The sequence below is a fragment of the Panulirus ornatus genome, chromosome 7 (genome assembly GCF_036320965.1).
Source record: "Panulirus ornatus isolate Po-2019 chromosome 7, ASM3632096v1, whole genome shotgun sequence".
Classification (NCBI taxonomy): Eukaryota; Metazoa; Arthropoda; class Malacostraca; order Decapoda; family Palinuridae; genus Panulirus; species Panulirus ornatus.
In genome coordinates, this window is record NC_092230.1 from 313,400 (window position 1) to 339,256 (window position 25,857).

General features: G+C 40.3%; 1 protein-coding gene across 8 annotated transcripts in view; it reads right to left on the bottom strand.

The window, feature by feature from the left end:
* Positions 1-24,808, bottom strand: part of LOC139749355 (heme transporter hrg-1-like) — a 122,112-nt gene extending 97,304 nt beyond the window's left edge. The window contains exons 1-3 of one of the 8 annotated variants that reach the window (XM_071663082.1): positions 23,328-23,681; positions 17,751-17,913; positions 6,543-6,716 (exon numbers count right to left, since the gene is read on the bottom strand). In XM_071663082.1, the coding sequence (XP_071519183.1) occupies positions 6,543-6,716; positions 17,751-17,913; positions 23,328-23,390 (400 nt within the window). In that variant the 5' untranslated portion in view covers positions 23,391-23,681. Of the gene's footprint in view, positions 1-6,542; positions 6,717-17,750; positions 17,914-23,327; positions 23,682-23,804; positions 23,973-24,024; positions 24,189-24,283; positions 24,401-24,586; positions 24,672-24,760 lie in introns of those variants that run through there. The other 7 variants (XM_071663073.1, XM_071663074.1, XM_071663075.1 and 4 more) reach the window with 7 other exon arrangements.
* Positions 24,809-25,857: the final 1,049 nt, after the last annotated feature.

The window sequence follows — 25,857 nt, forward strand, 5'->3', positions numbered from 1 at the left end:
CTCCAATGTGCACAGTTCAACTTGAGGAAGGAAATTGTGTGTGTAAATTGACACCCATGGCTCCCTGCTTTTCAAGGCTGCAGCCTGCCTGCCTAAATAACTACCGAATCCTGGCATGTTTTGCACACTATGCATGCACTTGTCCAGGCCCTTTTTATTTTTCTCCAGAGTGTGCTTCTAATAGCAGCGCACAAGAAAATTTTTGGTTCTCTAGGTTTACAGTGCTTTCCTATACTGCAAATTCTGACTTCTGGGGTAATCTTCCATGCCTGTCATACCAACTGAGAAATATTTTTAGTGTGAACTAGGAACCATACCTTCAGAGATTTTTTCAACAGCAAATCATGACACATCACTTTTGTCTGTACTCTATACAGAGCATTCTCAGCATTTTATGTTGTACCTAATACAGAATTTCACTTTTCTGAGTGTCATCATAGGCTGTGAAAGATCTTTGCATACTTTAACTTTTGTTAACCTTGAAGATGTTAGCATACTGCAATAGTGCATTAGTGCCGTGAAAAACAATTATTGGTTTTACATCTCGAGGTACTACAGCATGAGCAAATACTGCATACAGAAAAATGCTGCTCTAGTTGTCAAGAACTGATAGGTGCTTTTTAAAAAAAAATACATTTCTCATGGGGAGGAATTTATAAAATCCAGTAGAGTGCTTTATTACTTGCCATGTTATGTTTGGTGGGAGAAAGGGGGGGAGGGGTATCAGTAGATATGCCACTGCAAAAGGCCGACTCCATGAGAAAGGATGCGACAGTGTTGTTGACTGGTTTGTCAAGATTTTCAGAGGATCCATGGTCAAGGTGAGGTATGTAAGGATGAGTGGAATGAATTTGATGCCATTACCAAAAGACAAGGGTGACAAAAGTAAATGTTAAAATTTTTGCACTACAGAGGTATAAGTGTTTAGAATACCTGGTAAGTTGTATGGTACTGTGGTGAATGAGAAGGTGAAGGAATGCACAGAGCATCGGGTTTGGGGAGGCTATGTGGCATTAAGAGCAGTAGAGGATGACTAGACCAGAAGTTTGTTTTGAAGAATCTGTGTTAAAAATACCTCAAAAAAGAAGCTTGTTAGAAATACCTCGAAAATGAAGGATTTGTATAAAGGCATTCTTGGATCCCAAGAAAGTGTATGATACAGTTGACTTATCTCCCTTGTGGAAGGTGTTACGAATATATGGTGTGAGCAGAAAGCAAAGACAGGAAAGGAGTGTTTTAGGAAGGGAGAAGGGCAATTGGTTCTATGTAAAGATGAGTCTGTGTCAGTGGTGTGTGATGTCATCAAGACTGTTTAAAGATGAGGAGGTGAAATAGCATCTACGAGAGAACTGGGCATGGGATGGGCCTTGAAGGTGAGTCAATAGCTATTTAAGGATAACAAATGCTCTGGAGAGAGAGAGAGAGAGAGAGAGAGAGAGAGAGAGAGAGAGAGAGAGAGAGAGAGAGAGAGAGAGAGAGAGAGAGAGAGAGAGAGAGAGAGAGAGAGAGAGAGAGAGAGAGAGAGAGAGAGAGAGAGAGAGAGAGAGAGAGAGAGAGAGAGAGAGAGAGAGAGAGAGAGAGAGAGAGAGAGAGAGAGAGAGAGAGAGAGAGAGAGAGAGAGAGAGAGAGAGAGAGAGAGAGAGAGAGAGAGAGAGAGAGAGAGAGAGAGAGAGAGAGAGAGAGAGAGAGAGAGAGAGAGAGAGAGAGAGAGAGAGAGAGAGAGAGAGAGAGAGAGAGAGAGAGAGAGAGAGAGAGAGAGAGAGAGAGAGAGAGAGAGAGAGAGAGAGAGAGAGAGAGAGAGAGAGAGAGAGAGAGAGAGAGAGAGAGAGAGAGAGAGAGAGAGAGAGAGAGAGAGAGAGAGAGAGAGAGAGAGAGAGAGAGAGAGAGAGAGAGAGAGAGAGAGAGAGAGAGAGAGAGAGAGAGAGAGAGAGAGAGAGAGAGAGAGAGAGAGAGAGAGAGAGAGAGAGAGAGAGAGAGAGAGAGAGAGAGAGAGAGAGAGAGAGAGAGAGAGAGAGAGAGAGAGAGAGAGAGAGAGAGAGAGAGAGAGAGAGAGAGAGAGAGAGAGAGAGAGAGAGAGAGAGAGAGAGAGAGAGAGAGAGAGAGAGAGAGAGAGAGAGAGAGAGAGAGAGAGAGAGAGAGAGAGAGAGAGAGAGAGAGAGAGAGAGAGAGAGAGAGAGAGAGAGAGAGAGAGAGAGAGAGAGAGAGAGAGAGAGAGAGAGAGAGAGAGAGAGAGAGAGAGAGAGAGAGAGAGAGAATTTAATGGAGTGTTTCTGATACTTGCGAGTAGGCATTGGAGCATATGGACTTACGGGAGCTGGAGTGAATCACAGATGGATGAGGGGGTAAAGGCTCTAGATGTACTGAAAAGTTTACAAAACAAGAGCTCACTATCTGTGAAGACAAGGATGGTTATGACTGATGGCACAATAGTCCCAACACTGATGTACAGGTGCAAGTTGTGGGCCCAAACTCCAAATCAATGGAGGAGGGTGGAAGTGTATGGAAATGAAATGCTTGAGTTAAATGTGTGGTGTGAGGAGGGTTGACCATGTAAGGAATGACAGCTTAAGAGTGAGTAAAATCACATAAATGTCACAAATGGAGGGAGCAAAGGAAAAAGCGGCTGAGAAAAAGAGATGGAAGTTTGGAGTAAGGACAGCTATGAGTTACTAGGGCCAGACCATAAAGGAGGGTGATAGGTGTGCATAGGAAAGAGCATATCATAGTGATGTGGTATACAATAGAAGATGTGCAGTCAATGGACTGAAGCAAGAGACATGAAGCAGTCAAAAGAAACCCACAGAGGGTTCTGTCAGGCTTGACTGTGGATGGGGGCTCTGCTCATACATTATACAAAACAGAGAAAGAGTAAATTAAAGCAAATGAAGCCATTTTTCATCTGATCTAGGATCTACGTTTCTATGAGGGTGATAGCAAATTAGTATCTAAAAGATTGACTTCACTTGCTTGAATTTACACTGCACATAAAATATCATCTTCAATCAGGCTGTAACATCATCAGTTGACAAAGAACTTCTCACTCCAAAGATATTCATCATTTTCCTGCTTCTCACTGTAGCACAACCTTGAAGCTGCAGGAGCCCTATATAAATAGTCCTTGGGTTATAAATTAAATAATGGTAAAGATGTACGGCATCCATACGAGTAGGAAGAGAAAAAAGTGATTGGTTCCCAGCGAATGTCGGGCTGCGGCAGAGGTGCATGATGTCTCCATGGTTGTTTAATTTGTTTATGGATGGGGTGGTTAGGGAGGTGAATGCAAGAGTTTTGGAGAGAGGGGCAAGTATGCAGTCTGTTCTGGATGAGAGGACTTGGGAAGTGAATCAGTGGTTGTTTGCACATGATACAGAGTTGGTGGCTGATTCCGGTGAGAAACTGCAGAAGTTGGTGACTGAGTTTGGTAAAGTGTGTGAAAGAAGAAAGTTGAGAGTGAATGTGAATAAGAGCAAGGTTATTAGGTTCAGTTGGGTTGAGGGACAAATTAAGTAGGAGGTAGGTTTGAATGGAGAAAAACTGAAGGAGATGAAGTATTTTAGATATCTGGGAGTGGACTTGAAGGAAGTGAAGTATTTTAGATATCTGGGAGTGGACTTGGCAGTGAATGGGACCATGGAAACAGAAGTGAGTCACAGGGTGGGGGATGGAGCGAAGGTTCTGGGAGCATTGAAGAATGTGTGGAAGGCGAGAACATCATCTCAGAGAGCAAAAATGGTTATGCTTGAAGGAATAGTAGTTCCAACAATGTTGTATGGTTGCAAGGCATGGGCTACTGATAGGGTTGTGCAGAGGAGGGTGGATGCATTGGAAATATGTGGTGTGAGGTGGTTTGATCGAGTAAGTAATGAAAGGGTAAGAGAGATGTGTGGTAATATAAAGAGTGTGGTTGAGAGAGCAGAAGAGGGTGTGTTGAAATTGTTTGGTCACATGGAGAGAATGAGTGAGGAAAGATTGACAAATAGGACATATGTCTCAGAGGTGGAAGGAACAAGAATAAGCAGGAGACCAAATTGGAGGTGGAAGGATGGAATGAAAAAGATTTTGAGTGTTTGATGCCTGAACATACAGGAAGGTGAAAGGAGTGCAAGGAATAGAGTGAATTGGAATGGCGTGGTATACCAGGGTCGACGTGCTGTCAATAGACTGAACTAGGGCATGTGAAGCATCTAGGGTAAAACATGGAGAGGTCTGTGGAGACTGGATGTGGAAAGGGAGCTGTGGTTTCAGTGCATTAGACATGACAGCTAGAGACTGAGTGTGAACGAATGTGGCCTTTTTTGTCTGTTCCTGGTGCTGCTTTGCTGGAGGAGGGTAGGAATGCTATTTCGTGTGTGATGGGGTGGCAACAGGAATGGATGAAGGCAAGTATGGATATGTACCTGTGTATATATGTTTATGTCTGTGTATGTATATGTATGCATACGTTGAAATGTATATGTATGTACATGTGCATGTGTGGGCGTTTATGTGTATACATGTGTATGTGGGTGGGTCGGGCCATGCCTTGTCTGTTTTCTTGTGCTACCTCACTAACGCAGGAGACGGTGGTTAAGTATGGGAATAAGAAAAATAATAATCTATATCTTACTTTTCTAATTCCATATTTACTGCTCTTAATGCTGACCCATCCTGACCAAGAAAAAGTAAGGTTTCACTTCAACAAATTAGAGGTGAGATAATTGCTCTAGCATGCAAGTGCCTTGTGTACCCTACAGTTAAATTCTTCCCATTCACAAGAGTATTTAGTGAGCCTCCAAACTACTTCCCTTCCATGACTACTCTCAACTCTGCGTTTTCTCCACCATTAATAGTGATCATTATTTCAAGCACAGAGACGCAGGCAAAACTTATCATTCTTCTCCAAACTGATAATGCACTGCAACTGCCTACATCATTCAAAAACATGAAACTTTCTCTTACTCGCATTTAGGTTCCAACTCCTGCACACATCATCAGAGTAATCTTCTGATCTATCCATCTCTTCCTACTATACAAAAAACGTTGTCATCATCTACATACAACAACAGTGGCACCTTACATTCTGTTCCAACACCATTATTCAGTACAATACACCCAACCAACCTTACTCTCATCTTATGTAATGCTCCATCCATAAAAAATTAAATGACCATGATGATATTGCATAGCCTTCCAACACTTTTACATTTAATTTAAACCACTTATCAATACAACCATAACCACTTATCAATCCTACCATTTCCACTTACAAAAACACTACTTCCATTGTATAATCTCTTAACAGCATTTATAAGTATTCCATGGACACCATATATCAAAACATCCCTCTTCCATATCCATATATACTGTATACTTTCCTCTTCACTGGATCACACTCCTTTAGAGCAAATATCTGGGCTGCATATGCCCTCTACTTCTTAATTACACCTTTTTTTCATTTAAAAGTGTTTGTTAATCACAGCTTACCAGTTACCTTGTCAACTGTGCCAAGAACACTTATTACTATTCGATCATATGAATAAATTTCATTTCATTAACTTTCATTATTATTATTATCATCATTTAGCCCCAGGACTCATTCTCTAAAGGCTCCAATAGCTTAAAAGATGAACTACTCTTAGCAATAGGGACAGGATGGCCTCTGAATTAACAAATTCATTGAGGACACAGCACCCTACTTCAACTGATAATACAGCCTTGCTAAAGGTCACTTTTTCACTCACCTTTCAACCTCAAGCAGGTGGAGTCCTGCAACATCTTTCTTTGCCCTGTACACAGAAAATCAAGACTGCCATTGTTCAATTATCATGCACATGAATATACAGGACAGTGAAATATTCGTAGGTTAGCTTCTGAAAAAAATAATCCTCTTTATCATAGATGCTGTTTTCTGCATTACAAATGGTCAAACATTCTGCAACAGGATCCTTATCTATCTATATCACATCTATTCTATTTTACCATCATTAATGCAATGTCAATTCCATGGGGTGGATCTGGTACATACAGCCTCTAAAACATCACTAATACACATCCTCAACCCAAACCCAGCATCTTAAAGTGAAACATCAACTTTCACACTTAAGAAGTGCTTCTTATTCTGTCAATTATATACTATGCTAATTTGTCAGTCGAGACTAATGCTTATTCTGTGCAACAAAAAAAATTTCCTTATAAAGAAAAACCTGGATAGATGAATATGACCTATCAGTTTCATTGTCAAGATATAAACAGAATATGTATACAATTAGAATACATGAACAATGTAAAGAATCTTTCTAATCATCAAATAAACAAATTCAAAACTTTATTTCTTCTCTAATATTTGAACAGGCAAGGATGAGCAAAAAAGGAATCTATAAACAAATTCAAAGTACTTACATAAGCTTACATAAGTGAATAATGTCTTGACAAATCCTTATCGCTCATCCAGTTTCTATATCATATCTAAACCATCAACTATTATCAATTCAGTTCTAAAAAAGATGAACTAGTAAACTGTATGAATTAAGACAGGATTTAATGTAAAGAAAATGTAGCTTTACCTTCATGTTTGGTTACAGCAATACCAGTGTATGCAGCTGCTCCAGTGAGTCCAGCTATTAATCCTAAAAGGCCCAAAAGTCGGATCTGAAGTAGGTTCTCTGGTGTATACCACAACTCAAGTGCATGTTTCTTGTACAGTATGTGAATGAAGAGGGTTGTTGCTGCAAAAGTCCCTGTGGTAGAAACATGGCAAGTTAAAACATAATTTTGTACTTGATTGCAATTTCCCGCATTAGTGTGGTAGCGCCAGGAAACAGACAAAGAAAGACCCATCCACTCATGTGCCCATACATATACATAAGTGCCCATCCATGCATATATACATACATATACATAACATACAAAATTACACAGACATATACATATATACACTTGTACATATTCATATTAACTTAATACATTTATTTATTATACTTTGTCGCTGTCTCCAGCGTTAGCGAGGTATCGCAAGGAAACAGACGAAAGAATGGCCCAACCCACCCACATACACATGTATATACATATGCATCCACATATGCACATATACATACCTATACATCTCAATGTATACATATATATACATGCACAGATATATACATATAAAAACATGTACATAATTCATACTTGCTGCCTTTATTCATTCCTGTCGCCACCACACCATACATGAAATGACAACCCCCTTCCCCAACATGCGTGCGAGGTAGCACTAGGAAAAGACAACAAAGGCCACATTTGTTCACACTCAGTTTCTAGCTGTTATGTACAATGCCCTGAAACCACAGCTCCCTTTCCACATCCAGGCCCCACAAAACTTTCCATGGTTTACCCCAGATGCTTTACAAGCCCTGGTTCAATCCACTGACAGCACGTCAACCCTGGTATACCACATTGTTCCAATTCACTCTATTCCTTGCACGCCTTTCACCCTCCTGCATGTTCAGGCCCCGATTGCTCAAAATCTTTTTCACTCCATCTTTCCACCTCCAATATGGTCTCCTGCTTCTCCTCATTCCCTTCACCTCCGACACATAAATCCTCTTTGTCAATCTTTCCTCACTCACTCTCTCCATGTGACCAAACCATTTCAAAACATCCTCTTCTGCTCTCTCAACCACACTCTTTTTATTACCACACATCTCTCTTACCCTTTCATTACTTACTCGATCAAATCACCTCACACCATTCTCATTTCCAGCACATCCACCCTCCTCCGCACAACTCTATCTATAGCCCAAGCCTCGCAAGCATATAACATTTTTGGAACCACTATTCCTTCAAACATACCCACTTTTGCTTTCCAAGATAATGTTCTTGCCCTCCACACATTTTTCAATGCTCCCAAAACTTTCCCCCCCTCCCCCACCCTGTGACTCACTTCTGCTTCCATGGTTCCATCCACTACCAAATCCACTCCCAGATATCTAAAACATTTCACTTCCAGCTTTTCTCCATTCAAACTTACCTCCCAATTGACTTGTCCCTCAACCCTACTGTACCTAATAACCTTCCTCTTATTCACATTTACTCTCAGATTTCTTCTTTCACACACTTTACCAAACTCAGTCACCAGCTTCTGCAGTTTCTCACCCGAATCAGCCACCAGCGCTCTATCATCAGCTAACAACGACTGACTCACTTCTCAAGCCCTCTCATCCACAAAAGACTGCATACTTGCCCCGCTTTCCAAAACCCTTGCATTCACCTCCCTAACAACCCCATCCATAAAAAAATTAAACAACCATGGAGACAAAACGCACCCCTGCCACAAACCGACATTCACTGAGAACCAATCACTTTCCTCTCTTCCTACATATTCATATTTATTTAAATACAAGCAAAATATATTTCTATTAGCAAAAAACAATAATCTTGCTATATCAAGCTGATTTAAGACTGATTCATAGACTTACCACATAAAGTCATGAACTGAGAATTAACTATCAAAATGACTTAGTAAGAATTAGTTTTTGAAATCATAAAAGAATAAACAACCCATGAGTACAGCCCTAACATTAAGAGAAACTTTTTTCTTTCACGTGTTTGCCATGTCCTATGCCAGTGAGGCAGTGCTAGACGCAGATGAAAACAAAATGGCCTCATTCGCTCACATTCACTCTAGCTTCCCCTAGTAGACACAGAACCAGAAAAAAAAGTCTGGAAGAGTGAGAGATGAATGCAACAAAATGGACAGGTATGGGTGGTGAGGTTTCAAGAATAGTAGGGCTGAGTTTAGTAACAATCCACAGGTGTTCCATAAATTCATCACAATCCAGTTGTTAGCTGAAAGGAGGATATATGGAATGAGTACTTGGTTCTCAGGTGGATTCACAATGGAGCATCCACTAACCAGTACTAATGAGATGAGATGACAGAGACCATTAAAAGCACCAAGGCCAAGACAAGATAAAAGTAAGCAACTAAAGGATGTTCATCCTTTTAAGGCACACAACTCTGATGAACTCTAGACTTGTAATGAAGAAGCAAGCAGGTACATTCATCAGCTCACTTTAAAAAGACATCAGAAACTCAATGAAAGAGAGAACACTGCCAAGCAAGTGGGAGAGAGCATGTGTAATGCCTATTTTTGAGGAAGACAATTTGGAAAATACAGCGAGTTACAAGCTGGTATCACATACATGTCAGTCTGTAAAACACTCAAAATGAAAATCCGAAAACAAATGGAAAATACTTCCAAAACAAGAAACTTCATATGAGAAATGCAGCATGGGTTCAGAGAGAAATGACAAAGCATAACAGATCTAGACTTAAATATGTCAAATATATGTGCATAATCTGACGGTGTCCCATATATGAGGTTGAAAGAAAGAACTAGATTTTCAGGCAGATGTACGAGACAGTCGAAGAATGGATCAGCAAGTGAGAGAAACTGACCAAAGGGCACTTCAGAAGGGCCTTCATAATTTCTTGAATTAAATCTGATTAGAGTAATTTGTGCTGTCTTTCAAAGCTACCTACACCTTGGGAACTCAGACAAAAAGATTACATACAATTTGTCTACATCTATCTATTCTATATCTCTGATGGATGCCTGTTCTAAAATGGAACTCCCTCAAGGAGGTGATCACGGCAATAGTCTCTCCTTACCTAGTGAACTCCAGTGCCACATCTTAGCCTTTAGTGCCTCACCCTTAACAGGCCACTAGCTAAGGGCAACTCTAGCACAGTGTTTGAAGAGGCTCCTACCTAATGTTCCAACTGACTGCTTCTACCTAATACTGCTCCTACCTAAGGTTCCTATCTAATGTTCCTCCCTAAATGTTCCAACCTACTACTTCTGTCTACTGCTCCTATCATTCAGCCAAAAGGCAGGGCTAGCACACAGCACTCACTGCAGGGAAATCTAGTGTTAAGAAGGAGCTGTGTGAGTTAAGTGTTGTAGAGTGTTATGTAAGACAAGGAGAGATTGTCTGTTTGCACACACAAAGCTTCGTCTCTTCGATGTATATCAACTGACTTTTATTTCTCTCTTGTGTCTCCCCTAATGATGTGATTATTACATGAATGCACTTGGGAACTTATCGTGTTTCATTTTCCCTGTGGACTCATAGGGATAAACATACCTATACATCTCAACATATACATATATATACACACACAGACATATACATATATACACATGTACATAATTCATACTGTCTGCTCTTGTTCATTCCCGTTGCCACCCTGCCATGTGTGCGAGGTAGCGCTAGGAAAAGACAACAAAGGCCACAATCGATCAAACTCAGTCTCTAGCTGTCATGTATAATGCACCAAAACCACAGCTCCCTTTCCAGATCCAAGCCCCACAGAACTTTCCATGGTTTACCCCAGATGCTTCACATGCCCTCGTTCAATCCATTGACAGTACGTCGACCCCAGTATACCACATCATTCCAATTCACTCCATTCCTTGCACACCTTTCACCCTCCTGCATGTTCAGGCCCCGATTACTCAAAATCTTTTTAACTCCATCTTTCCACCTCCAATTTGGTCTCCCATGTCTCCTTCTTCCCTCCACCTCTGACACATATATCCTCTTTGTCAATCTTTCCTCACTCATTCTCTCCATGTGACCAAACCATTTCAAATACCCTCTTCTGCTCTCTCAACCACACTCTTTTTATTACCACACACCTCTCTTACCCTTTCATTACTTACCCGATCAAACCACCTCAAACCACATATACCACATATATTTTTATTTTCACTAAAATGTAACGAAACTCTCACCCCAACTCTCATTTGTCCTCTTTTTCACCTCTTACACCTTTCTCTTGACCTCCTGCCACTTTCTTTTATGAATATATATATATATATATATATATATATATATATATATATATATATATATATATATATATATATTCTATTTCATACTATTCGCCATTTCCCACGTTAGCGAGGTAGCATTAAGAACAGAGGACTGAGCATTTGAGGGAATATCCTCACTTGGCCCCCTTCTATTTTCCTTGTTTTGGAAAATTAAAAATGAAAGGGGAGGATTTCCAGCCCCCCGCTCCCTCCCCTTTTACTCACCTTTTACAACATGCAAAAAAAGGAACAGAGAAGAGGGCCAGGTGAGGATTATTCCCTCAAAGGCCCAGTCCTCTGTTCTTAACGCTACCTTGCTAATGCGGGAAATGGCGAATAGTTTGAAAGAAAGAAAGAAAATATATATATATATATATATATATATATATATATATATATATATATATATATATATATATATATATATATATATATATGGGAGCAGGGGGCCAAAAATCCTCCCCTCCTTGTATTTTTTTTAACTTTCTAAAATGGGAAACAGAAGAAGGAGTCACGCGGGGAGTGCTCATCCTCCTTGAAGGCTCAGACTGGGGTGTCTAAATGTGTGTGGATGTAACCAAGATGTGAAAAAAGGAGAGATAGGTAGTATGTTTGAGGAAAGGAACCTGGATGTTTTGGCTCTGAGTGAAACGAAGCTCAAGGGTAAAGGGGAAGAGTGGTTTGGGAATGTCTTGGGAGTAAAGTCAGGGGTTAGTGAGAGGACAAGAGCAAGGGAAGGAGTAGTAGTGCTCCTGAAACAGGAGTTGTGGGAGTATGTGATAGAATGTAAGAAAGTAAATTCTCGATTAATATGGGTAAAACTGAAAGGTGATGGAGAGAGATGGGTGATTATTGGTGCATATGCACCTGGGCATGAGAAGAAAGATCATGAGAGGCAAGTGTTTTGGGAGCAGCTGAATGAGTGTGTTAGTGGTTTTGATGCACGAGACTGGGTTATAGTGATGGGTGATTTGAATGCAAAGGTGAGTAATGTGGCAGTTGAGGGAATAATTGGTATACATGGGGTGTTCAGTGTTGTAAATGGAAATGGTGAAGAGCTTGTAGATTTATGTGCTGAAAAAGGACTGGTGATTGGGAATACCTGGTTTAAAAAGCAAGATATACATAAGTATACGTACGTAAGTAGGAGAGATGGCCAGAGAGCGTTATTGGATTACGTGTTAATTGATAGGCGCGCAAGAGAGAGACTTTTGGATGTTAATGTGCTGAGAGGTGCAACTGGAGGGATGTCTAATCATTATCTTGTGGAGGCGAAGGTGAAGATTTGTAGGGGTTATCAGAAAAGAAGAGAGAATGTTGGGGTGAAGAGAGTGGTGAGAGTAAGTGAGCTTGGGAAGGAGACTTGTGTGAGGAAGTACCAGCAGAGACTGAGTACAGAATGGAAAAAGGTGAGAACAAAGGAGGTAAGGGGAGTGGGGGAGAAATGGGATGTATTTAGGGAAGCAGTGGTGGCTTGCGCAAAAGATGCTTGTGGCATGAGAAGCGTGGGAGGTGGGTTGATTAGAAAGGGTAGTGAGTGGTGGGATGAAGAAGTAAGATTATTAGTGAAAGAGAAGAGAGAGGCATTTGGACGATTTTTGCAGGGAAAAAATGCAAATGAGCGGGAGATGTATAAAAGAAAGAGGCAGGAGGTCAAGAGAAAGGTGCAAGAGGTGAAAAAGAGGGCAAATGAGAGTTGGGGTGAGAGAGTCTCATTAAATTTTAGGGAGAACAAAAAGATGTTTTGGAAGGAGGTAAATAAAGTGCGTAAGACAAGGGAGCAAATGGGAACTTCAGTGAAGGGGGCTAATGGGGAGGTGATAACAAGTAGTGGTGATGTGAGAAGGAGATGGAGTGAGTATTTTGAAGGTTTGTTGAATGTGTTTGATGATAAGAGTGGCAGATATAGGGTGTTTTGGTCAAGGTGGTGTGCAAAGTGAGAGGGTTTGGGAAAATGATTTGGTAAACAGAGAAGAAGTAGTAAAAGCTTTGCAGAAGATGAAAGCAGGGAAGGCAGCAGGTTTCGATGGTATTGCAGTGGAATTTATTAAAAAAAGGGGTGACTGTATTGTTGACTGGTTGGTAAGGTTATTTAATGTATGTATGATTCATGGTGAGGTGCCTGAGGATTGGCAGAATGCTTGCATAGTGCCACTGTACAAAGGCAAAGGGGATAAGAGTGAGTGCTCAAATTACAGAGGTATAAATTTGTTGAGTATTCCTGGGAAATTATATGGGAGGGGATTGATTGAGAGGGTGAAGGCATGTACAGAGTATCAGACTGGGGAAGAGCAGTGTGGTTTCAGAAGTGGTAGAGGATGTGTGGATCAGGTGTTTGCTTTGAAGAATGTATGTGAGAAATACTTAGAAAAGCAAATGGATTTGTATGTAGCATTTATGGATCTGGAGAAGGCATATGATAGAGTTGATAGAGATGCTCTGCGGAAGGTATTAAGAAAATATGGTGTGGGAGGCAAGTTGTTAGAAGCAGTGAAAAGTTTTTATCGAGGATGTAAGGCATGTGTAAGTGTAGGAAGAGAGGAAAGTGATTGGTTCTCAGTGAATGTAGGTTTGCGGCAGGGGTGTGTGATGTCTCCATGGTTGTTTAATTTGTTTATGGATGGGGTTGTTAGGGAGGTGAATGCAAGAGTTTTGGAAAGAGGGGCAAGTATGCAGTCTGCTGTGGATGAGAGAGCTTGGGAAGTGAGTCAGTTGTTGTTCGCTGATGATACAGCGCTGGTGGCTGATTCATGTGAGAAACTGCAGAAGCTGGTGACTGAGTTTGGTAAAGTGTGTGAAAGAAGAAAGTTGAGAGTAAATGTGAATAAGAGCAAGGTTATCAGGTACAGTAGGGTTGAGGGTCAAGTCAATTGGGAGGTAAGTTTGAATGGAGAAAAACTGGAGGAAGTAAAGTGTTTTAGATATCTGGGAGTGGATCTGGCAGTGGATGGAACCATGGAAGTGAATCATAGGGTGAGGGAGGGGGTGAAAATTCTGGGAGCGTTGAAGGATGTATGGAAGTCGAGAACATTATCTCTGAAAGCAAAAATGGGTATGTTTGAAGGAATAGTGGTTCCAACAATGTTGTATGGTTGCGAGGCGTGGGCTATAGATAGAGTTGTGCGGAAGAGGGTGGATGTGCTGGAAATGAGATGTTTGAGGACAATATGTGGTGTGAGGTGGTTTGATCGAGTAAGTAATGTAAGGGTAAGAGAGATGTGTGGAAATAAAGAGTGTGGTTCAGAGAGCAGAAGAGGGTGTTTTGAAATGGTTTGGTCACATGGAGAGAATGAGTGAGGAAAGATTGACCAAGAGGATATGTTTGTCAGAGGTGGAGGGAATGAGGAGAAGAGGGAGACCAAATTGGAGGTGGAAAGATGGAGTGAAAAAGATTTTGAGTAATCGGGGCCTGAACATGCAGGAGGGTGAAAGGCGTGCAAGGAATAGAGTGAATTGGAACGATGTGGTATACCGGGGTCGACATGCTGTCAATGGATTGAACCATATATATATATATCTTCTTCTTTCTTTTAAACTATTCGCCATTTCCCGCGTTAGCGAGGTAGCGTTAGGAACAGAGGACTGGGCCTTTTTTGGAATATCCTCACCTGGCCCCCTCTGTTCCTTCTTTTGGAAAATTTAAAAAAAAGAGAGGGGAGGATTTCCAGCCCCCTGCTCCCTCCCCTTTTAGTCGCCTTCTACGACACGCAGGGAATACGTGGGAAGTATTCTTAATCCCCTATCCCCAGGGATATATATATATATATATATATATATATATATATATATATATATATATATATATATATATATTTTTCTGAAAAGGATCTTGTGGAGGCTAAGGTGAAGATTAGTATGGGTTTTCAGAAAAGAAGAGTGAGTGTTGGGGTGAAGAAGGTGGTGAGAGTAAGTGAGCTTGGGAAGGAGACCTGTGTGAAGAAGTATCAGGAGAGACTGTGTACAGAATGGAAAAAGGTGAGAACAATGGAAGTAAGGGGAGTGGGGGAGGAATGGGATGTATTTAGGGAATCAGTGATGGATTGCGCAAAAGATGCTTGTGGCATGAGAAGAGTGGGAGGTGGGCTGTTTAGAAAGGGTAGTGAGTGGTGGGATGAAGAAGTAAGAGTATTAGTGAAAGAGAAGAGAGAGGCATTTGGACGATTTTTGCAAGGAAAAAATGCAATTGAGTGGGAGAAGTATAAAAGAAAGAGACAGGAGGTCAAGAGAAAGGTGCAAGAGGTGAAAAAAAGGGCAAATGAGAGTTGGGGTGAGAGACTATCAGTAAATTTTAGGGAGAATAAAAAGATGTTCTGGAAGGAGGTAAATAGGGTGCGTAAGACAAGGGAGCAAATGGGAACTTCAGTGAAGGGCGTAAATGGGGAGGTGATAACAAGTAGTGGTGATGTGAGAAGGAGATGGAATGAGTATTTTGAAGGTTTGTTGAATGTGTCTGATGACAGAGTGGCAGATATAGGGTGTTTGGGTCGAGGTGGTGTGCAAAGTGAGAGGGTTAGGGAAAATGATTTGGTAAACAGAGAAGAGGTAGTAAAAGCTTTGCGGAAGATGAAAGCCGGTAAGGCAGCAGGTTTGGATGGTATTGCAGTGGAATTTATTAAAAAAGGGGGTGACTGTATTGTTGACTGGTTGGTAAGGTTATTTAATGTATGTATGACTCATGGTGAGGTGCCTGAGGATTGGCGGAATGCGTGCATAGTGCCATTGTACAAAGGCAAAGGGGATAAGAGTGAGTGCTCAAATTACAGAGGTATAAGTTTGTTGAGTATTCCTGGTAAATTATATGGGAGGGTATTGATTGAGAGGGTGAAGGCATGTACAGAGCATCAGATTGGGGAAGAGCAGTGTGGTTTCAGAAGTGGTAGAGGATGTGTGGATCAGGTGTTTGCTTTGAAGAATGTATGTGAGAAATACTTAGAAAAGCAAATGGATTTGTATGTAGCATTTATGGATCTGGAGAAGGCATATGATAGAGTTGATAGAGATGCTCTGTGGAAGGTATTAAGAATATATGGTGTGGGAGGCAAGTTGTTAGAAGCAGTGAAAAGTTTTTATCGAGGATGTAAGGCATGTGTACGTGTAGGAAGAGAGGAAAGTGATTGGTTCTCAGTGAATGTAGGTTTGCGGCAGGGGTGTGTGATGTCTCCATGGTTGTTTAATTTGTTTATGGATGGGGTTGTTAGGGAGGTAAATGCAAGAGTTTTGGAAAGAGGGGCAAGTATGAAGTCTGTTGGGGATGAGAGAGCTTGGGAAGTGAGTCAGTTGTTGTTCGCTGATGATACAGCGCTGGTGGCTGATTCATGTGAGAAACTGCAGAAGCTGGTGACGGAGTTTGGTAAAGTGTGTGGAAGAAGAAAGTTAAGAGTAAATGTGAATAAGAGCAAGGTTATTAGGTACAGTAGGGTTGAGGGTCAAGTCAATTGGGAGGTGAGTTTGAATGGTGAAAAACTGGAGGAAGTGAAGTGTTTTAGATATCTGGGAGTGGATCTGTCAGCGGATGGAACCATGGAAGCGGAAGTGGATCATAGGGTGGGGGAGGGGGCGAAAATTTTGGGAGCCTTGAAAAATGTGTGGAAGTCGAGAACATTATCCCGGAAAGCAAAAATGGGTATGTTTGAAGGAATAGAATAGTAGTTCCAACAATGTTGTATGGTTGCGAGGCGTGGGCTATGGATAGAGTTGTGCGCAGGAGGATGGATGTGCTGGAAATGAGATGTTTGAGGACAATGTGTGGTGTGAGGTGGTTTGATCGAGTAAGTAACGTAAGGGTAAGAGAGATGTGTGGAAATAAAAAGAGCGTGGTTGAGAGAGCAGAAGAGGGTGTTTTGAAATGGTTTGGGCACATGGAGAGAATGAGTGAGGAAAGATTGACCAAGAGGATATATGTGTCGGAGGTGGAGGGAACGAGGAGAAGAGGGAGACCAAATTGGAGGTGGAAAGATGGAGTGAAAAGGATTTTGTGTGATCGGGGCCTGAACATGCAGGAGGGTGAAAGGAGGGCAAGGAATAGAGTGAAGTGGAGCGATGTGGTATACAGGGGTTGACGTGCTGTCAGTGGATTGAATCAAGGCATGTGAAGCGTCCGGGGTAAACCATGGAAAGCTGTGTAGGTATGTATATTTGCGTGTGTGGACGTGTGTATGTGCATGTGTATGGGGGGGTTGGGCCATTTCTTTCGTCTGTTTCCTTGCGCTACCTCGCAAACGCGGGAGACAGCGACAAAGTATAAAAAAAAAAAAAAAAAAAAAATATATATATATATATATATATATATATATATGTGTGTGTGTGTGTGTGTGTGTGTGTGTGTGTGTGTGTGTGTGTGTATGAGTGGATGGATCGTTCTTCGTCTGTTTCCTGGTGCCATCTCATTGACAATGGAAACGGCAATCAAGTACAATAATTAGAATAAATAAATATAAAGGATCCTAGAGTATACAGGAAAAATGCATTTGCTACATCATCTATCTTTTTAGAATGATCATACCAGACTGCTACATCTCAAATGATTGTACAGATTAGTAAAATAGTTTAAAATACAACTTTAATCTTTTATATACAGAACATTTTTAAAATTAAACTTAATACTGGAAACCTTTAAAAGAATCTTTTGTCATCCAAAATGGACAATAAAGCTACAATGTTTCACTGCAGTAAATCTTTTCATATGTTAACCACAATTACAATCAAATTAATGTAATAAGAGAAAGCTGAATGTCCATACTGTTCTGAACTATAAGTGGGGCGCTAAGGTATTCTGTACATGAAACCCTGCAAGCTTGTGGAAAAGGATCAGATCTTATTTATGATACACTTACAAGTTTTTACCAAAATTGTTGAAGTCTGAAAGAAAATAAGCTCTAAATATTTCTAAAATGCACAAACTACTTTTATCACTTACCTGACACAAAAGCCCACATTCCTGCCTGTCGATTTTCAAAATGGAAGAAAAACACTCCAAAAGCAGACCATCCTCCAACAACCCCAATGAATGCAATGATTATGTTAAAGTACATACAACAACCACCACGACGTGCCATGATGGGGATACTAATGCGACCAGCCTGAAACATACATACATATCAATAATATATGAATATTACATCTTTCACAACTTTAGAATATCTGCATAGAAAATAAAAGGAGCATTAACTTATGTTGTGACTGCAAGCACTGCACAGTTCTTACAATAGATTTTCCATTTTCTAAATGGTAAAGCATCAAATGAAGGTAAGTTTGTAAAGCTTAATGGTTCTGCAACCTAGTTTCTTCCTATCTCTCTTTCAAAAGTCTAAAACTCCGTATAACTTTTCCATTCCCCTTGATGGTTCCACACTTCCATCATTCAATGGACATACAAAACATGGCTTTATTTTTTCATATCTGATGGACATTTCCCATGTTAGCGAGGAAGTGCCAAGAAATGCTGCATCTACTGTCATGTGTAATGCATTGAAACCACAGCTCCTTATCCACAACCAGGCCCCAAAGACCTTTCCATGGTTTCCCCAGGACACATCACATGCCCTGGTTCAGTCTAATGACTGCACATCGACCCCTGTATACCACATCGTTCCAATTCACTCTATCCCATGCACAGCTTTCACACTCCTGCATGATCCCTCAAAATCATTTTCACTTCATCTTTCCATCTCCAATTTGGTTTCCCTGATCTACTTGTTCCTTCCACTTCTAAAACATATATCCTCTCTGCCAACCTTTCCTCACTCATTCTCTCAATATATCCAAACCATTTCAACACTCTCTCTTCAGCTTTCTCAACCACACTCTTCTTATAATCACATTTCTCTCTTACCCTTTTATTATTTACTTGATCAAACCACTACACCATATGGTGTCCTTAAACATTTCATTTCCAACACATCTACCATCCTATGCACAGCTTAACTACAATCCATGCCTTGCACCCACATTATATTGTAGGGACTACTACAACTTCAAACATACCCATTTTTGCTCTCTGAGATAACAATCTCTCTTTCCACATATTCTTCAGCAATCCCAGAACCTTTGCTCCCTCACCCAGCCTATGACTCACTATTCGCTGCCATTCCCCTATCAGGTAATTAAAACACTTCACTTCCTATATTTTTTCTCCAGTCAAACTCACATCCCTGTCCCTTAACCCTGCTAAACCTAATAACCTTGCTTTCATTCACATTTATTCTCAACTTCCTCCTTTCATGCACTTTCCCAAACTCAGTCACCAACTTCTGCATTTTCTCACTCATATCTGTCACCACTGCTGCTTATCAGCAAACAATACCTGACTCACTTCCCAGGCTGTCTCACCCCCTACAGACTGCATACTCACCCCTCTCTCCAAGACTCCCACATTTACCTCACTTACCACCCAATTCATAAACAAATCAAATTTTGGTGACATCACACATCCCTGCCACAGACTAACCTTCACTAGAAACTGTTCACCCTCCTCTCTTCATACTCATACACATGCCTTGTACCCTTAATAAAAACTTCTCCCTACTTCCAGCAGCATTCCTCCCACACTGTATATTCTTGGGACCTTCCAAAAAGCATCTCTATCAACCCTGTCATTTGCTTTCTCCAGATCTATGAATGACATACAAATCCATCTGTTCCTCTAAATATTTTTGGCACATTCTTTAAAGCAAACAACTGATATCCTCTACCACTTCTAAAACTACAGTGCCCTCCCTAATCTGATACTCTGTACATGCCGTCACCCTCTCAATCACTTCCCCCCCATATAACCTACTTTGTACACTCAACAAGCTTATACCTCTGTGGTTTGAACACTCATCTTTATCATCCTTTCTTTAATTCAACTGCAGTATGCATGCACATAACTTGTTATCATCATAATATATAATATACTATTGAAATGCAAAGCTCTACAAATATCTATGACTGTGCCTAACAAAATGAAAGTCAGTGGAAGTCCTATTCAGATGAAGGTTATCCTCTTCTGAACAGTTGTTCTGATCATATGAAGGAACAATTCATTTCTAATGTATACTAGAACCCTCACAACTTGGGTGTCTAGCCCTTCATAGTGTATTTACATGAGCTTAAAGCAATGCAATGTATCAGTTCTCCTAATCTGAACAAAAAATCTGACCAGCAATCCCTTTTCTGCATTAATGGATCTCTTCCTATTCTATAGATGTCAATATAAATTTTGCTCCCAAAAATTGGCTCTTTATGTGCCTCTTTAATTAGACAGACCACATGATACTTGGCAAGCCACTACATCACATGCTCATTATATGGCTACTAGCAACTTAAAGGTAGCCTGTTGTGCTGTTTATTTTCCATACCTTGTTATGCTTTTGAAGTACTTGAAACATTTTGTGTATTCCCTGAGAGGTATGACCTACCTCATTTCAAAAGAAGCCTTTTTGAACTTGTCAAAAACTTTTAAGTTCATTATTTTTCTTCTCTCCTTATATCTCTAATTTTTCTCCATACTTTAATTTCTATTCAAGGTCCTACTCCTGTGGCAAGAGACTTAGATGGGAAAAAAAGGTAGGAGGAGAGAAGAAAGCACCTATATGGTCAAATACAAGTCAGTAAGTGATACACTCAACCATTATATCTATGTAATGTTTTCACCAATCATGTAATGAGAGGTCATTGAGGCAGCAAGAAATGAAAAACTGTTGTCTTACTTAACTTCCTCCTCAATTATGTTTCCTTTCCAAACCTGTGATTCCATATGTATGTATATACATGTGTATGTGGGTGAGTTGAGCCATTCTTTCGTCTGTTTCCTTGCGCTACCTTGCTAATGCGGGAGACAGCGACAAAGTATAATAAAATAATATAAATCAATAGATATGTTGGAAAGGATCACAATTCTGCGTGTGATCAAGTATATTTCTATGAGTCCACAGGGAAACAAAATATGATAAGTTCACGTAATAATCACATTTGTCAGGGGAGATACAAGAAAGAAATATAAGACAGTTGATACACAACGAAGAGATGTAGCTAGGATGCCATTTGGTAAACAAGTGACTTGTCACTTCCATCTGCTGCCAAATCCACTCCCAGATATCTAAAACACTTCACTTCCTCCAGTTTTTCTCCATTCAAACTTACCTCTTAACTGATTTGTCCCTCAACCATACTGAACCTAATATCCTTGCTCTTACTCACATTTACTCTAAGCTTTCTTCTTTCACACACTTTACCAAACTCAGTCACCTACTTCTGCAGTTTCTCACCCGAATGAGCCACCAGCACTGTATCATCAGCAAACAACAACTGACTCACTTCCCCAGCCCTCTCATTGACCTTAGCCTGAGCTAGGTACCCATTTTATCAACCAAACACTAGGGGTGGATGAAAAGATGAGTTGACTGTGGACTTACTGCTGCAACCAAGGTTCGAACCTATGTGGTTGACCCTGGGCAACCCATGAATGCATCGGTCAAGATCACTCACTGCTACACCACATTGCTCTGATTCACTCTTCCTAATGCATGCCACACACCCTTTTACATGTTCAGGTCTCAATCAATTATAGCATCTTTCACTCCAATCTTCTACTTCCTCCTTGGTTGCCACCCTTCTCCTTGTTCTCTCCACTTCTGGCATGAATACCCTCTTAATCAACCTCGTCACTCATCTTCTCACTATATCCAAAACACATATAAAGACATTTATTATTGGTGGGAGATAACTTCCTGGTCAAAGAGATCTAACCAGAAAAAGTGTTGAATGGGATGAATATAACATGGATGAAATGGAGGTAACGAGCATCACCTATGAGTGATATCTCCGGGTCTTACAAAGATACTAGTAATAGCATGAACGACAATGGTGGACACAATATTCTGAATCAATTCATTAATAACAATATACAATTTTTCATACATATCTGCCATTTCCCACATTAGCAAGGTGGTGTCACAAACAAATGACTGAGCCTTACAGGGGAAAATTCTGACTTAGCCCCTTCTGTTCCTTCTTTTGGAAAATCAAAAATAGGAGGAGAGGATTTCCAGCCATCCACTCCCAACCCATTTAGTCACTTTCTATGACATGCAAGGAATATGTAGGAAGTATTCTTTCTCCCTGATTCCCTATAAAGAAAAAACATGCTCTCTACTCCGTTTGGTAAGATCAGCATAAGATACTGGTAACAATGTCTGTATGTCTTATAACCTGCATTTTCCATGTCAAAACTGTTGCTTTTTCTCTAATACTTGCCCACTTTACCAACAGTAACACTGGCAGGCCTTTATCCAGATATTATGGGCCTCTTGCACACACAAAAGTATGCATGAATATAAAATCAAAAATAGGAGGAGAGGATTTCCAGCCATCCACTCCCAACCCATTTAGTTGCTTTCTATGACATGCAAGGAATATATAGGAAGTATTCTTTCTCCCCGATTCCCTATAAAGAAAAAACATGCTCTCTACTCTGTTTGGTAAGATCAGCATAAGATACTAGTAACAATGTCTGTATGTCTTATAACCTGCATTTTCCATGTCAAAACTGTTGCTTTTTCTCTAATACTTGCCCACTTTACCAACAGTAACACTGGCAGGCCTTTATCCAGATATTATTGGCCTCTTACACACACAAAAGTATGCATAAATATAAAATCATCATGGTACACAAATAGTGTAAGCATGGCAAAAAGAAAGCACTTAAATTTGATTTCTAGTTGCTACAAGGCCATGCAGGGTAAAACGGGAATCCTAAATAAACTTGTGAAGTACAAAACTTACTATGAAAATTCAGTTAACCTTAAGGATATGGATGCTGCTAATTTGGGTAGAATGGCTGTAGCATTATCTCACTTTGTACACGCACTCTATGTTTCCTCTGCTAGCAAGACTGGAGAGTATCAGAGATGAAGTTATACTCAAAGAAAAGACCCTTTCCATTTCAATGCAGAAGAAACTGAGTGACAAGCATTGGTAAAACTGTGTAGATACTAGTCAAGCGCTAGTTATAAGTTATGAAAATGTTACAGACAATTTGACGGAGATGTCCAAAGACTGTCTTCAGAGGCCAGAATGCTTTAGTACTGCATGAGAACTGTATGATCACATAAGTAAACTGAGACCAGAAATGTCAGTAGAGTTGAGCAATCTTATCTTGCAGTGCTTCAACAACAGCAGCAAAACACTTTGGAGGTTATTTATCTTAATCTACATGCTGCAGTTGAAGTTTTGTAGAAATTCAAAGATTTTGCCCAACTACAACTAGATGAGTTTGATGAATCTGAAGATGCTGGTAAGCATCTTTCAGAGGCAGAAGGGTGTGTTTTGGAACATCATGACATGTTATTGTAATGTACGTCAAGCAGCCACTTGATTATGGTCATGCATAGGCTGAGGCCGAGCTGACACCAATGCAGGCTTTTCATACTAAGACTTCAGCAATGTATCAAACTGCTATTGGCATGACTAAACATCAGGTAGCAGACTACAATAAAGCATGTGATCTATTTACATTCTTTATGAACTTTCTGAAGATGGATGCTAATTCCATTAAATCTGCTGCAAATACATTCATGAACTTTATCAGTATGATCTGAAAATAAGCTTATTAATTTCCAGCCATTCTTCTCTATCTTTGTGAATTAATAACAGAAGACTGCTGCCTGGAGTAATTCACAGATAATGTAATACTAGTATCTGAGAACAATAATCAGGTAATTTTTTCGGAACAAAGACTTAATGTGAAGATCTCCATACTTGTCTGGTTTCGTGAGTCAGCAAGTAGTGACAAGAACACACAAAGATATGGCCTCATTCATTCAATTCAAACAAGAACATTTAATGCAATGAAACAGTTTCTATCAACAACCATGCTCCAAACACCTTACTGTGGTCTCCCTTGGTCACTTCAAATGGCCTGGTTTAGTCCAGTGACGGCATATCGCCCCCTGTAAACCACATCGCTCCAGCTAACTCCATCTATGCATACCTTATGCCCTTCTGCATAAAATCTTTTACACTATGTACTTCCATCTCCAGTTTCGTCTCCCCCTTCACTTTGTCCCCTCCACTTCTGACAAATATAATCTATTAGACAACCTCTCCTCACACCAATGAACACAACCTGTTCTAGTGAATATATCTTTTAATGGATATGATTTAAAATTTACATATCTACTACTCTGCAAAAGTCGACAGACAAATCTTACAAAAATAAATCCTAATTTAAACATATATACATCCCAGTCTTGACTACAGAGACATTATTTAACACTCGCCAGCCAAAATGCACAAACGACACTGGTTTAAAAAGTATGATACATATAAAATCTAGAGTTCTTAACACATGGGTGCAAATACCACATGGAAATACAAAAGCAAAAATATAAGTAAAGGGGCCCAACTCCTGAGGAGTGTAAGGAGTCGAAAACAGCTTATATATCAGCTTAAATTCCAATTTAATCTAACTCGAAAACTGGCCCGTGAACTGAGTTCTCACGGCACCGAAAACTACATACATTGGGGACCGCTCCCGGATCTGTAGTCGAATAAACAAAATCTCCAAATCGCTCTCTACCAACAATAGTGGTCACCATATACATATATATATATATATATATATATATATATATATATATATATATATATATATATATATATATATATATATATGACGACTGTCAAAGAAAATTGAAAAAATATTTCTAGTTTTAATTCACACTGACTTTACTTTTACTGACTAGAAAACAATGGAAAACAAGTTTTAATTACCCTAAGTAAAGGGGAAATATGAAGTACAAGGCGACCAAAGATGAGTTTGTTTATGTCTGCTACGTCGTCGTCAAGCGAGCCACAATATTTGAGCTTCCATATATAATCAACAAATATTCATCATTAAAGTTTTTGAGTCAAGAAATGTATATCATTTATCTTTATGGTAAATACCTTTCGAAAAAATCTTGGAGTGAAAGAATGCATGTCCACTTCTCTGATAGTTGAAACGTCCTCATTAGCTCCTCCTTATAACAACTTTGAATGACATTAATTATCTATCTATCTTTATCCCTGGGGATAGGGGAGAAAGAATATTTCCCACGTATTCCCTGCGTGTCGTAGAAGGCGACTAAAAGGGGAGGGAGTGGGGGGCTGGAAATCCTCCCCTCTTGTTTTTTTTTAATTTTCCAAAAGAAGGAACAGAGAAGGGGGCCAGGTGAGGATATTCCCTCAAAGGCCCAGTCCTCTGTTCTTAACGCTACCTCGCTGATGCGGGAAATGGCGAATAGTATGAAAGAAAAAGATCTATATCTCTGACGTCCGTTCCCTACAGGAACTCCCATCAAGGGGTGGTCACGGCAAAAGAGTCTCCACTTATCCCTGTTCTTATGTGCCTCCTTCGCACATACCACTCTACACATTCTTCCTGTTTCTCTCCTTCCAGTATTCCTCCAACCCATATGCCCATGTCACAGTTGGTCTTACACTCACACCAACCCCTTTAATTGTACGATCATACATTCCCCTTGTAAACTCCCGGTCTTGCATTCTAATCATAATCCCAAACCACCTCAAAGTATTACGTTTCACCCATTCTACCACAATTAATTCCCTTTGCATTCTTGCCATACCACATCTCTCATACACCCTTTCATTTGTTTCTTCATTCCATCTAGTCACACTATGTGCTCTTAAATACCTCATTTCCACAGCCTGGATTCTTGACCTTTGTGACTCATTCCACGTCCATATTTCGGCTGCATAGGTCAGAGTTGGGAGAACTATGCTGTCCCTTAATCATTTCTTCACTTCCATACTTATACCTCTACCCATCATTATTCTATTAAGGGACCCAATGACTCTTCTACCCTGTACTGTTCTCTCCCTTGTCTCTCCTTCCATATCACCACACTTACCCGAGACAGCTTCCAGATTCTTAAATTCCCTCACTGCCAATCTTCCTCTCCCCCCCCCCCTCCCCCTTCATATTCACAGCACAATTTAGCACACTTTCTTCTTTCACTCTAAATGGTTTTACAGAATCTATA